Source organism: Pteropus alecto, unplaced genomic scaffold (genome assembly GCF_000325575.1).
Source record: "Pteropus alecto unplaced genomic scaffold, ASM32557v1 scaffold288, whole genome shotgun sequence".
NCBI lineage: Eukaryota > Metazoa > Chordata > Mammalia > Chiroptera > Pteropodidae > Pteropus > Pteropus alecto.
In genome coordinates this window covers 1273980-1288479 of record NW_006442124.1, presented here as the reverse complement: position 1 = coordinate 1288479, position 14500 = coordinate 1273980, and the positions used below count along the sequence as shown (strand labels likewise).

The following is a 14500-nucleotide window of genomic DNA, read 5'->3' as shown; positions in this document are numbered from 1 at the left end:
CACTATCATCTCCTGTAGAAACACTTGGTCCTTCTTATCTGATGTTACAACATAGCTGTCTGGTACAGTTTGGTCTGAGTCATACTGAAGTTTGTCTAATTTTCTAGAATTGTTGTCTTTACAAATAACCTTGGGCTTATGTTTTCAGGTGAGTATTCTGGCTTTTACTTCCTAATTAAATGAAAAAGGCTTAAAATTCACAAGACTCGCCTATTCAGTTATTTTCCTATTTGTATTACGATCATTTTAGCAAGAACTAGAAAGACTAGCTGGAACGCTGACTAAAACAAGTGTAGATTTTACAAAGAAGGGAGAATATATTTAGATAATTTATATGAACCAACTAAGAAAACTGAATGGTGACGCTGGAGAAAAAGATGCTGTTCACCTATGAGAAATCAATCATGAGGGTTTTCAGTATCATTGTGGGGCTATCTTTTTCAGAGCACAGAGAAAAGTTCACCTAAATCCTGATGTTACAGAGAGGCATGTTGTGACCTCTTTTTACAATCAGAAAATTAACAGGGTATGGGAGGGTAAAGGGGGACACAATGGGGATACAATGAGCAAAGATTGTGGTGCTGATTAAGTGTGTTAGCACATGGAAAACAGAAAGTCCCTGGAAAAGTGTCTGATGTATAGTTAGTGCTCTGGAAATATTATTTACAAATATTATTGTATTTTTACTACTGGAAGCCTGATACCTGAAATTATAAGTGAAAAAGACAATGATATGAAGAAAATCCATAGCTAGAAAATCATACCCACAGCATCGTACATACCTGCAGCAACATATGCGCCTCCCCCGGCTTTATAGAGAAGATGGCTGGCAAAGGGCGCTGCACAGATGATCAGAAAGCTTGCGGTCACCACAGCAACCACTGCTAGGAGCATCAGAACAGCCCAGAAACCACGGTAGACTGGAGACCCCAGGAGAAAAGGAGAAATGAAAAGTACACTTAGATGGTGAACCCAGCAGATTTCCAGGCCATGGGTCCTGACTTATCTTTCAATGGAAACCTTACCAACTGACTTCGGACTCAGTGATGTCGGCGTTCAATCATCATGCCTGGGATCTGCGCCACACACAGGCTTAATATACTTTGGGAGCTCAGTTTTCTGATCGGATTTTACATTTTAGAAGTGGAAACACCTAAAGTTCCAGAAAATGTTCTCTTGAGTAACTACCCAGCCAGGTCCAGTAGGTGTTTCACAGCAAATGCACAAAAGATGTGAAAAGGCATTCACATTTACGAACACTGCCTCTTACTTCCTGCTAAGATAATGTTTATAGTAAAAACGGCAAGCAAAACAAAGCAAAACAAAACAAAAATGATGGTCTGTAAATGGAGATTTTAAATCAGATCTATTTAAGGCATATTACTTTCTATCAATATTTATTTTTAGAATGATTCAAAATGAGGAGTTATAGTGATGTCTTATTCAAGGATCAGCAAGCCCAAATGAATAATGATGAACAGATTGTGGGTTTGGTGATATATACAGGAATTCTATTGATCAATTTTGAGCAGTATAATTACCAATCTATTAAACAAATTTATAATTTCCCAAAGACTAAAACACTAAACAAATTCCTTTTGGTGTAAGCAAGGGAAAGCTCAATGAAACATCTTAGTCAAATTACAATTTTTTAAATGAAAATATAGAAACTTTATAACAAAGCAAAAGATGGTTTTTCTCAATAAGCCCGCGCGGAAAAGATAAAAAAAAATGTCAATGAACTGGAAAGTCAAAGAGAAAAGAGGGTGGGAAGATGGGAATTTGAAGAGAAGCGTTAAACAGGATGGCAGGCTGGCATTTTCTTGTGAATAACAGTCCTGAACGCAGGAATAAGAGGTCAGCATTTACCTCAAGTACCTGTGCCGTTAACTGGACAGAGGCGGCCGGCTGGCTGTGTCAGGAAGTATTCTGTTCAGGCAGGGAGCAGAGCCTGAACAAAATACATCAGCTTTGAGCATGGGAAGGGTGACAGACTGTGAGCCACGTGTTTTCTGTCCTGGTCCTACCAAAGCTTATTAGATAATTGGCAAGTTTCACATTTTCCTCTTTAATTCACTTTATGTACTTCACTGTCTATCACAGGGCAGATTCCCTGGCAAGCACCAGAGGTAAAACAGTAGCAAGACACAGCCTAAGGAGCAAAATCACAGGGCAGATTCCCTGGCAAGCACCAGAGGTAGCAAGACACAGCCTAAGGAGCAAGGAGCCTGTTCCTTTGCTCCCCTGATCACACTAAAACTGGAAAAATATGGCAAACAACTGTCTGAGGACTCTGAAAAGTAAACTAGCAAGTGGATTAAGGAGCGAAGTCAACCTTTAGCTGAGATCCACTCAGCTACAAAGAGTCTTGGGAGTGTTTCCTTTTTCCTTCTCCTGGATTTGGCTTGAAGGCAAGCCAAATTGGGAACTTTGTAAAAGGTGCAGCAAAAAGCAAAACAAAACAAAACAACCCCAGTTAAGGCCATCATTCTGGGCACAGAAGCCGGAAAAAGGATCCCCACAAGCCAGTGTATGGGGAAAACCCCTATGTTTCTCTTTTTATTCTCATAGTCATGCTTCAAGGCCAGCTTTAAAAGTAGACCTGCACCGCTATTCCAGTGGAGGCATGGGCATTTAACATTCCAAGTGATGATTCAACCCTTTAGATAGAAGAATCAGAAAAAGGGCCTCCCATGGTACAAAAACTGGGGGAATCACTGTTACATGTTTTCTCTTTCTGCTTGCTACTTCACACTGCAGTGTGATTGCATGGAACTGTGCACAGCACAGGAGGGCCAGAATGAAAGATTCCAATGCTTCCAGCCAGAAAAACAGGGCGAAGGAGCCCTAGAAGCCAGAAGGTGTGGGGAAAATTCCACAGACAAGAGAGAGCTGGAGACCCTTCAGACTCTAATTCTATGTTTGAAGCCACACAAGTAATGAGCTCAATTCCCCAAGCTACACACTGCAGAAAATGCCCACAGAAGTGTAACAAAGGCTTTGAGAGCTGAACTACAGCATAAAAATCACCCAAGCATGAGAACAATCCCCGAGTGCTGTGTGCTTCAAGCAGACCCAAATAGCATGGCAATGACTCTGAACACTGAAATGACTTGATCTAATACCACAGGAGAAACAATTTCAAACAACAAATTACTATTCTCAGATAATTTTAACTGCTGCAGACTCTGAAAACGTAATGTTCAAAATGTCCAGGATACAATCAAAATTACTTGGTATACTAGCAACATGAAAATCTAACCAATTCTCAAAGGAACAAGCCATTACCAGATGCCAATCCAAGGATGACTCAGATGTGTGAATTATCGGATAGACTTGAAGTTGGCAATTAGAACCATTTTCTGTAAACTTTGGTGAACCATCTTGAAATGGATAGAAAGGTAGACATTCGTAGAAGAGAAAAAGAGTCCGTAAAAAAGACAAAAAGTTTTAGAGTTGAAAAATACAATATCTTAAATTAAAAATCCATTAGATGAGCTCAAGAGCAGCATGGAGATGAAAGAGGAATGCATGAGTGAACTTTCATAGCAAGCGATAGAAATTATCCATTCTGACCAACAGAAAGAAGAGATTGAAGACAAAAATTAATAGAGTTGCAGAGACTTGTGGGACCAAATCAAAAGACCTCACATTTGTGTCACTGGAGTCCCTAAAGCAGAGGCAAAAGATGTTGTTGCAGGAAGAACATTCATTGAAATAATGCCTGAAAACTTCCCAAATTTGGCGAAAGATAAATTTACAGATATAAGAAACCCAACAAACTCCAAAGAGGATAAACTCAAAAAAGCCAGCCCGCACACATTATAATAAAATGACTGAAAACCATGAACAAAGAAAAAGTCTTGCAAGCAGGCAGAGGGAGAGAAATGACATATTAAATATAGGAAGAACTGATCTAAGGGCTGCGTTTCTTATTAGAAGTGATGGCAGCCAGAAGACAGTTGAACGACATCTATAAGATGCCACAAGAAAAGACCTATCAACCTAAAATCATGCTTCTGGTAAAAATATCTTTGAGGGATGAAGGTGAGAGAAAGCCATTTGTCAAGGAGGAAAATAGGATTTCTCACCAGCAGACCTCCTCTCCAAAAACACACAAAAGGAATTTCTTTGGGCTGAAGAAAATGTCACCAGAGTTCACCTGAAACTTCAGGAATGATGAAAGAGAAACAGAAAAGGTAAATAACTGCATAAATAGAGTAGACTATTTTTTCTCATCGTAATTTATTTAAAATATGTTTGAGTGTTGAAATAAAAAATATATAATCACATAATACAGTAAAGGAATGTAGGTTTTGGAACAAGAGTAACCTGCGAATTCACATTTACATGTGATATAACCTTGAACCTGTTACTCAAGCTTCCTGAACTTCTATCACTTCTGTAAAACAAGGATGTTTGTATCCATCCTTTAGAGCTATTGGGAGAATTGTTAATAATGTATGTGAAGTGCGTGGCATAAGAGACCAATAATGGCATTTATTTCGTGATTGCTTTTTTTGCTGCTATTGTTAAAATGCATTAACACTACACAGCAGGTGGTATTGTGCTCAGTAATAAGAAAGGAAATTACTTCCTTTCGAGAGCCTTACATATTGTTTTTTTATGTATCACTGACATTTGGAAATCCCTTTAGAATATAGCTTAGAGTATAGTACAGAAGTTGTATTTGACTGCCAACACAGAAAGTTCCACAAAGTTCTCACACCTTCTCTCATGGGAAGGTTCCCTAACTATTAACCACTAGGAAGGCATTGGGCATATTTTACACCACGTGACTCTACTCCTAATTATCCAAAATTACACAAATGGGGTCAGACACCTGACACAAAGGCAGGTGAAACATGGCGACCTCTGACCCCTGCCTTATGACCTAAATTTTGAAAAGACGAGGAGTTGGGCTAATTAGTGTGATCCCTTCAGAACTGGAAAAGTGAGGGGATTAGTAGTAGCATTGAAATTAAAAGAAAGTGCTGGTAGCTGGGTCCAGAAGAGAGTCATGGGGAGCCAAGGCCATGTGCCAACAAGAGGGCAGGAATATGAATCAGGCCACAGGGAGGCAGGATAAGTGGGTAGAGCCTCTCCACACAGACATGCAGAGAGGCTATAAGAAAAACACGTGATGAAGGAGAGAGAGAAAGACAGCCAGACAGATATGGTGACAAATGCTCCTCCAAGCTCACACTTGGCAACTGCTATTTCTGTCATTTCCTTACTTCCAGCCAAAGGGCCCAACTTTTAGTTTTGAGTCCCCTGTAAAAGGCAAGAGTGACAGACGTGCATCTAAGGGAAGGGGGTACCTGGCTGCCTGGAGAGTCATGACCAAGTGAGATTCTTTACTGTAGTCACCAACCATGTGCTTTATTCTTCTGCCTGTGTCTCCACACTCAAAATTGCATAACTTCAAGCCTATTTCAAAATTTACCTAATTTGCACACTTTCATTCCAGAATTAAAATGTTCAGTCATAATGAAAAACCATCTTGTGGAATTGGGTAGAATACTTTCACTGTCTAAAGTAAAACTGAGGCTATCAACATAAAGTGAATTGAGTGTATGTGTCTTGGGAGTCAAACATAGTATTGGGGCCCCTCTGCTTGCTGATTCATGACTCTGATGGGTAACAGCTTTTTTTAATATGGAAAACAGTATCTTTCACCTAAGTTTATAGTGAGGATTGAGAAAATATAAGAAAAGACACATGCAGTAAGCACTCAAATATATTTGCTATTTATTATTATGTATCGCAATAAAATAAAATGTTCTTGTTGACACTTTTTAATGTTTATTTATTTATTTATTTGCTTATTTTTATTTATTTATTTATTTACTTTGTTTATTTTTTTATTTTTATTTTGGTGACATTGGTTAGCAAAATCTAGTAAGTTTCAAATATATCACTCAACAGTGTAAGTTGCCACTTAAAAGATATCTATTGATCTCATAGATCTAGGACAAGGATGAGCTTTCGGTCTATATATATAAATATAATATAATATAATACTGTAAAGATAAAAGTTTATTACCATACATAAATTTTTTTAGACCATATGCAAAATTTTGGTGGGAAGGGCATTTTTGTTTTTTTTGTTTGGCTAGTAGTTTATATTAAGACTCTAGCACTTGAATGTATCTCAGAGAACAGCTAGTTTGTTTCCATATTCTTTATATGAGCCCATTAAAACTGGAAAACCTCTTTGAAAGCATTGGCCTGTGCCAAGTGAAAACATCTCTCAAAGTCCATTTGTACTATAAAATACAACTCAATGCTTAACTTAAACTATATTGAATTTCTACTACTTCCTATTAGAATATGAAGCAAGAATTACAATGCAAATAGATTTACATATAATCTATACTATCATACTTTGATTTAATTAAAAGAAAATTTCACCTACATCTATGAAAGGCCAGAATTAACAACTATTTTCAAAGAAGTGAAGTTCTGTTCATGCTAAATAAATTGGTGAATTGACCTAACAAAGTGCTCCTTGGTCAAGTGTGGTAATAAGGGTGACAAGTAGTAATTTCTAACAACAACAGATGTTATAGAAATGGTTCATCTGTAGTCATCGGTTTATTTTCCTGAATAAACTTTTACCCTTACAATATTACTTTCACCAATTTGTTTAATAACTTCATTCTAGTAGATCTAGAATCATTAGCCTAGAGTATGCTGAAGTGCCAAAACAATATATTTTATGTAAGTATACCATTTCATATTTTTATAACATTTTCACTTATATACAATATTTTTGAGTGTTCTTTCACTCGAGGACTATCCTGTTGTTGTTTAATGGAGAAAAGAGACATCATCTTATAGATTGCCTTGTTTGTTAAACAAGAGAGTATACAGAATGCAAAACTATGTTCCTGGTATCTGTTTTATTATAAAAAGTACATAATATAAAGAGTATTAATTCACTGCAAATTCAAATATCAGATTCAAACATATATCAAAGGAGCTCATATCTCTTTGAATCTAAAAGCTCGAATTCCGAAGTGACATAAATATGAAGTGTAGGGAGACATCTTTTAAGAACCCTGTCCCAGGGAGGAAACATAAAAGTCATCCAAAACTGCAGGACGGTGAAGGCTAAAATGGACTGGTAATTATGCATATTAATACGTGTGCATGTGTGCTTGTGTATGTTGTGCATGTGTGTAGATTACCACAGACTACAGATGGGAAGCTAATGGCAGAATTGGCTTCTGTTCTGAATTCTATGTAAACAGATAAAAAATAAAACCTTATCACGTTTCCTTTTTCCAGTAGAATTGTAATGAAAATTCACTAAATCCTCATTGATTCCGACAATGGGCAAAGGCAGCCCAAGTGTTAACTGTGGATTATTTGTGAATAAATTCCATTCCAAGCCATTCACATCCAGTCAATAACTCAAACTGGTGTCTCACAAGGGACCTCCGAGAGAGGCCCTGCCAGCTTGCTTGTGAATGGGCACACTGTTGACCAGCCAAGGTTACTTAATTTATCAAATGTATCTCAATGGCTCGCCAGGTACCAGGCACCAAAAACTGCTAGAGCCAGACATGACCCTTGCCCTCACAAGTCCAGGCCAGCAAGGGGAAAGCAACTAAGTTGAACGCTGTGTGCTAGGTGACTTCACAGAGAAGCACGGAGCTGGACAAGCTGTTGCACAGAGGCCACCATTTCAAGGCTGAAGGAGAGGGAGAGAAGCTCTCAGCCTCTGCCTAGGATTTCATTAGGCAGAAGGCAGGTGGATGGTCCCTCCAATCGGAGCAGGAAAGAGTTCCATGGGTGGGGGAGGGGAAAGCCACTTCATGCTACTGCCACCCAGAGGAGGAAGGGACAGAAACTAGAAACCTAGAAAGGAAGCCAAGGCCATCTATGCCACGCAGAAAGAGCTGATCCTTTATCATACAGTCCCCCAATGCCCCCGAAGGTCAGTCATCAGAAATTACAGCCAAAAAAATATAACAGCCACATTTATATCAAAATATCACTCTTGCAACTGTACAGAGAATGAACTGGCAAGAAAAATAAGTGAATGAGGAAAACCAGTTGTTAGGTAGTTGTTATAGCAACCTAAGTGGGGCCTGAAGCTGGGTGGCGAGATGCTGTTGTGGGTGGTGAGAACCCAGCAAGAGTAAAGACTGTCTTCCTGGGTTTTCATTTGAATGCCAGTTTGTTCTGTTACAATATTAACAAACCTCTTGATTTCATAATGCTATAATTTACACAACAAACCCACTTTCACACAGACTAAAGTAGAAAAGAATCAACCCAAAGGATCACAATTCCAAATTCATAGTGTTTTGATAAATTATTTTGTTGTGTCTATAAAATGTAAACATTGTATTTGCAGTTTAAGGATAAACTGAAGCGTTATTCATTTTCCAAAACTTGCTATCTTGCCTCAGACACCTCACAACGCTAGTTCATAAAGCTAATCCTATGTTTCGACACATCCTCAGGCACACACAGCGTGAAGTGCTATAAAACCGTCTAAGTGAAGCCGAAACAAAACACGCCACCCCCTCCTCCACCCTCTGCCGCAAATGAGAGCCTCCAGCATATGCTGCTGTAGCTTTAGGCTAGAGGCTTCTGTTTCACGGGCCTGCAAGCCGGGCCTGCATCTCCAAACGCTGCTTGTCTTGGCAGCGCCAGGCAGGTCTAAAAATACAGTAACGCCTGCACCACAGCAGAAGGACAGGCTGTACAGTGCGTCCGTGTCTGGGCTCGGTGACTGCGGACGCGCCAAGCCAAGTCACGTGTTCTGCGCGGTCCACTGCTTTTTCAGAAGGGAAAGAACATGGAGCAACACAACGGAGTGTCCTTCCTCCTCCAGTAAGCCCTGGCATGTGGGAACAGCTGAAGCCTGGACGCCTTGGGCGGGAAGGGGGGGTTGGCTCACCTTCCATGCCTGCTGTGACCCCAGGAAATCCCTGAAGCAGGAGAAGGAGGGGTTTCTTCATGTGGATGGAGAGCTTTCCAGGTCTGAGAGGCCACCCATGGTCATTGTCGTGTTTGCTCCTCCTAAAGATCTTGGAGGCTACAGAGGGAAGCTTGCCGGGTGTTGGGCAGGGTGGCTTTGCAGAAGTGGTGGTGGCTGCAGTGATGAGTGAGAGTGGGATGCAGCCTGATAGCAGCAGCCGCCAGCATTCTCAAGGTCATAGTAATGAGGCAGCCAGGCTCTCAGAGTGAGGTAAAGGGGATGAGAATAATGCCATCCCAACACACACCTCTTGGGCTTAAGGATTATTTGATGCTGGGAGCAACTGTGAATTGGTGCCTGCAGAAGGAAACAGTTTTCCTTAGCTGGCTAAAAGCAGAAACTTCTGAGAAATGAAGACTGCCATAAATCCCCTCTTCCAGGGGAATTTTATGGCTGCCAAGAAGATAGCAAGTCAGCACCAAGATAGGTCACCAAACCAACCAACCTCACGAAAATAGCTCTAACCATGCATTAATTTCCTCATATATTTCCTAGTCACCTTCCACAACTCACCATCCCTTACCCAAACTCCTTTTCCCTTTGTCTTGTCACATTTCCACATTTATCCTTCTTTGTTAAAAAGGTGTGCAAACTCTCAGGCCTATCTGCTTCTTTGGGTCTTTACTTTCCTATGAAGGCCTACATATGTACATGTAATAATAAACCTTTTCCATGTCAATCTGACTTTTTACAGTCAAATTTGCAGGGCCCTTGTCACTGAACCTAAGAGGGCAAAGGAAAAAGTCCCTTCCTCTGTCACAGAGGTGTTGTGCACAAAGCCACTCAGATCCTGATATTGGACAAGGTGAGCACTCAGGGCTTTCACACCAGCTCCCAGGTCTTCTCCTGATCCCTGGGCCTCAGAGGGCCTGAACTGGTGGCCCACATCCCTGCCTGAGCTTCAGAGTCGCTTGGAAGGCTTTAACACCACACCCGAGCCAAGATTCCAAACCAGACCAAGAGAATGAGGCTCTCTGAGGGTGAGGGCAAGCACAAGCAACCATATTTTCAAGCCCCCTAGGGGAATGGAATATGCAGCCAGGTTGAGAACCACTGCACTTTTGGCTCTCTTGAGCTAATAATTTTACTGAGAAGGTATCGTACCCTATGCAGTGGCTCAATCTTTACAGATGTTCTTTCCTCTGTCATCACAGCAATCCTTACTGTGTATTTTACAGGTGATGATGGTCAGAGAGGTTAAGTAAAGTCCCAAAACTTAAATAGCCAGTAAATGGCAAGGGCAAAATTTGAACTTAGGGCTATCTGTGCTCTGTCTCAGATACCATTAGCATCTATGTTTGCTGTGTGTTTTTTTCTTTTCTTTTCTTTTTTTTTCAAATAAATTGTCACTGCTCCATCTAAGTTTTCTAGTCTCCTATCCTCCCACTTTGGACCCCAGTACCTTATCTTCTAGAAATCTCCAAATTATACTGACCTTTCCTGGCAGGAAATGCTGTTATCATGCCTCTGGGCTTTTACAATACTGATTTCTCTAGCTGGAATAAGCAGCCTTCCTAAGCAGCCTTCCTACTTGATCTTTGAGGTCCAATCAAGCATCCTCTTCTCCTTGAAGGGACATATAGTGCAGCTATTTCCTCATCTCCACCAAAAGGCAGGAAAGCGCAGAACCAGTAAGAATATAGATAGGAGTTGCAATACCTCTTATCAGGTATGTGAGCTTAGGTAAGTTACTTAGCTTTTCATGCCTCACTTTCCTTCCCTAACATGTGATGATAATGATACTATCTTTAGTGTTGTTGAGAGGATTGCAAGAGTTTGTGCCGGTCAACACTGAACAGAGTGCCCGGCTTCCATACTCAATCAGTGGTCCTGACACATGCCAGCCCCTGGACTTAGGGCTCTATATGGTATCCTTCTGCCCAGATCCACTTCTACTTCTTGACTATTTTTTAAAGACACAGTCGAGCTCATCTTTCTAACCTAGGGGAAATGTTATGGCTGGCATGTAATAGATGCTCAATAAAATGCAAAGGAGAGAATAATCAATAATTTATCACCCAGACCCTACTAAAATTTCAAAGTAGACGGTCAAGGTTGGTGGCATATTTAAGGGCCAGGGAACAGAACGAAACTAGCTCATTCGAAATGATAAGAATCCATAAATCTTGGCCTCATTACCCCAATATTTGAAGAGTCTATAACTTAAATCTGTACTAGGGAGAAACGGGAACTTGGAAAAGAACAGCTGAGGAATCAAGTGGTGAGATATTATCACCTAGGTACTAAGTAAGTACTGGCGACTTTCCATACTCCTGAATACCCAGTGTACATGAATCAAGAGCATAGGAATTTCTGTGTTTCTGTCCAACTCTAAAAATGCCAGGAGAGAAAAAATTTCCTCATTCACTGATTCTCTCTTTAAAAAAAAAAATCTGATCTATACCTGAGAAGACTTGTTATTCTTTATATTAAGCCATAAAAGGAACATTTTTGGGACTACTTTATTTGTATCATTTTTTTAAACAATAGATTTGAATTTGCTTACCCAAAGCTTTTTTATGGACAATTGAAAATAATTATAGCAAAGTCGTGTTTACTTAGTTGTAGTTATTCTATTGTAAGTATTCTTTTTTAATATCTTTCAAATGATTTGTCTCTATAAATTTCTAACATCCTAGAAATCCCATTTCTCCAAGGAATTTTATGGTCTTTTATCACAACTACACATCCAGGAATCTTTCTCTTAGAGATATGACTCTGAAGTAGTTTCTACCATTTCTACATCAGCAAAGTTAGTTTAGGAATTTCATAGCACTAAAATGATTTGATATTTCTCTTTCTATTGTTATCATAAAACACCCAACAAAAGAAGTGATTAACAACTACATTGAATTCCATGCTTTCACCCACCTGTACTCAAACACTGTTTGAAAAAAATCTACCTTGCATCTGGCACTGTGCTAGGTAAGCACATACTGGTGATATGACATGAAAAAAAGTACAATGTGTGCCATCAGTTTAATTGGAGAGAAGTAAATACACGACCAGATGAATATCAGGTAGGCCAAGTGCAAGAAGAAAACTATATTATAGAGGAATAAAAAAAGGGTACTTGACCCAATCTTGGCATATTGCATAAGGCTTCTTGGAGGAGTTAATTCTGGAAGGGGAGAGCAAAAAGCACAAGCAGAGAAAACCAAGAAGGAAAGCAGGTGTGTGTAAGTAGCTCAGTGTGAAGGCAGAGAGAGTGAGAGATTTGGTGTTAGAGGAAGTGCCACGAGAGAGAAAACAGGAGGCAGGTCATCATGGCCCTTGAAAGTCATTTCTCAGTGGAATATTTTGACCCACTTTGTGTGAAACTTTCTCTACGAATGATATGAAAAATCACTGAATAATTTACATTAATATAAGCTTTTTTTCCACATGGAGCTTCAATTGATCAGTAATCAAACCACTGACAAAACATTGGTAGTCTGGGTTTCTGTGTGTCAGGAGGTAGTTTCAGTGTGAAAGAAAAAGCAGAAAAATACATACACTCTTTTCTTTCTCATAGAAATTTCTACATTCTTAATTTTTCTTTCTAAAAGGGTAAAATACTGTGAGATAAAGCCACCAAAAACCTAACAATGTTTCATGGTAACCAGCCCTTCTTGTGGGGGAAAATGAAACAGGCAAGGAGAACTTATCAAAAAATTAGAATAAGAAAAAAATGAAGCAAAAAAGTTTCTAGGAAGAAAATAAAGGTATTGAAATGAAAGTAATCATTGGCTTCCAGGATGAGAGGGTTGTGCAGGCAAGTGGTAGGTAGCTTGTCCCTGCCAGCAAATGCTTTGGACAAATAGTTGGCCAGCTCAGAATAAGGCCTTGCGTAGTTTGAGATGTGAACCATGTATACAAGGAGTGCTAGCACAGCCAGGGTAAGATGAGTGTCTCGTGGGGACAGACAAGATAGCTGGGACATAGCTGGCATCTCTGGCAGGGCAAGTATGCCTCATTTACTCTAGAACAAATGTACTCACTTTGCTTATTCACAGACTAAAAGTCACATTTTCCCACTTAGCAAGAAACATGATCTTTGGTGTTCAAAGTCCTCATCCATCAGGTACAGTGCCTACGCCCCTCCTGGACATCCTGCATGGATTTGGCCTCTTTCAAGGATCACTCTGCAGGAATGTGGTAGAAAGGCCCACAGAGACCCTTGAATTCTCACTGACCTGCCAATTGTTTGCTATGTTCTTTAGAAGTGAGTCACTTAAACAGCCTCCCTAATATTCTGTTTGTTTCTTGATAAATAAGGTAGAACCAGAAGTCTCAGAAGTCACTTCCAGTTCTTCTGATTAGAGTCCCAGCAAGATGGTCAATATTTCTCTTTGATAAAGAACTGTATAGATTAAACTTTCAAGTTTCTGCTTGAAAGAACCAGCCTTCTAAAATTGTCCATTTTAAGCAGAAAATCATTAAAAAGATCAAACATAGCATTTTCATAGCTTTACTGTACATGGTCTAGTGGGTGATTCAGTTTTATTTATTTAATATTTGCAGGGATAGGATATGTCTTTGGAAGACTTCCCTCTCTAGCTACTCAGCATAGCAAGGTGTTCCAACAAATCCCCTCCATACGGCCTTAACAGTTTTTGCTCTGGAAACAGGTTAATATATTGATTTCCATAAAATGTTTCACTCCCCTGAACAATACTGACCCAACACTGTATTGATGTGAATGACAGCCTTGGCCACTCAAAGACTTGAAGGAGTTAATTCAAGTGCTAGGAAAAACACTCTCAAAAAATCTAACATATTTTAAAATAACTATATTTAAAAGACACTTTAATTTTATTTCTATATTCCCAAACTTGTTTGTAAAGAGTAATAAATAAGTAAAAGAAGCAGATGGTCTGAACAATGGGATGAGTGAAGAAAAGGGATATACTCAAAACATTGCAAATAAATTTAAATGGAATGGAATTCTAAAAAAAAAAAAAAAATCAAGTAACTTATAGTAAGGCAGAAAAAAAACACCAAGAATGAAAAACAAAACAAAGAGAAAACAAAAATTAAAATGGCAGCATTAAGCCGTAACATATCAATAATAACATTAAATATAAATGTTATAAATACACTAAAGGACAGCTTTGCCTTAATGTATATCTGCCTAACAAAAGAATGTCAAATTATGTGGGGCAAAAATTTAATAAAACTGAAAGCAGAAAAAAATGAATCCACTGTCATAGTTAGAGACTCCAGCACCTCTCTATCAGAAATGCATAGATCCAGCAGGCAGAAAATCAGGAAGGACATAGCTGAACTCAGCAACACCATTGATCAACTGGATATAACTGACATCTATAGACTACTTCGACATCAGAATACATATTCTTCTCAAGCTCATGTGGACCATTCACTAAGATAGACCACATTCTGGGCCATAAAACACACCTTAACAAATTTGAAAGTACAGAAAATGTACTGTTTGTTCTCAGAAAACAAAGGAATTAACCCAGAAAACAATAAGAGAAAGATAGCTAAAATATCACAAAAGAT

At 39.3% G+C, this 14500-nt stretch overlaps 1 protein-coding gene across 1 annotated transcript in view; it reads right to left on the bottom strand.

The window, feature by feature from the left end:
* The window catches only part of TMEM182 (transmembrane protein 182), a 52205-nt gene that overhangs the window by 22221 nt on the left and 15484 nt on the right, over nt 1-14500 (bottom strand). The window contains exon 4 of the mRNA XM_006920790.3: nt 783-920. Within this exon, the coding sequence (XP_006920852.1) occupies nt 783-920 (138 nt within the window). The remainder of the gene's footprint in view (nt 1-782; nt 921-14500) is intronic.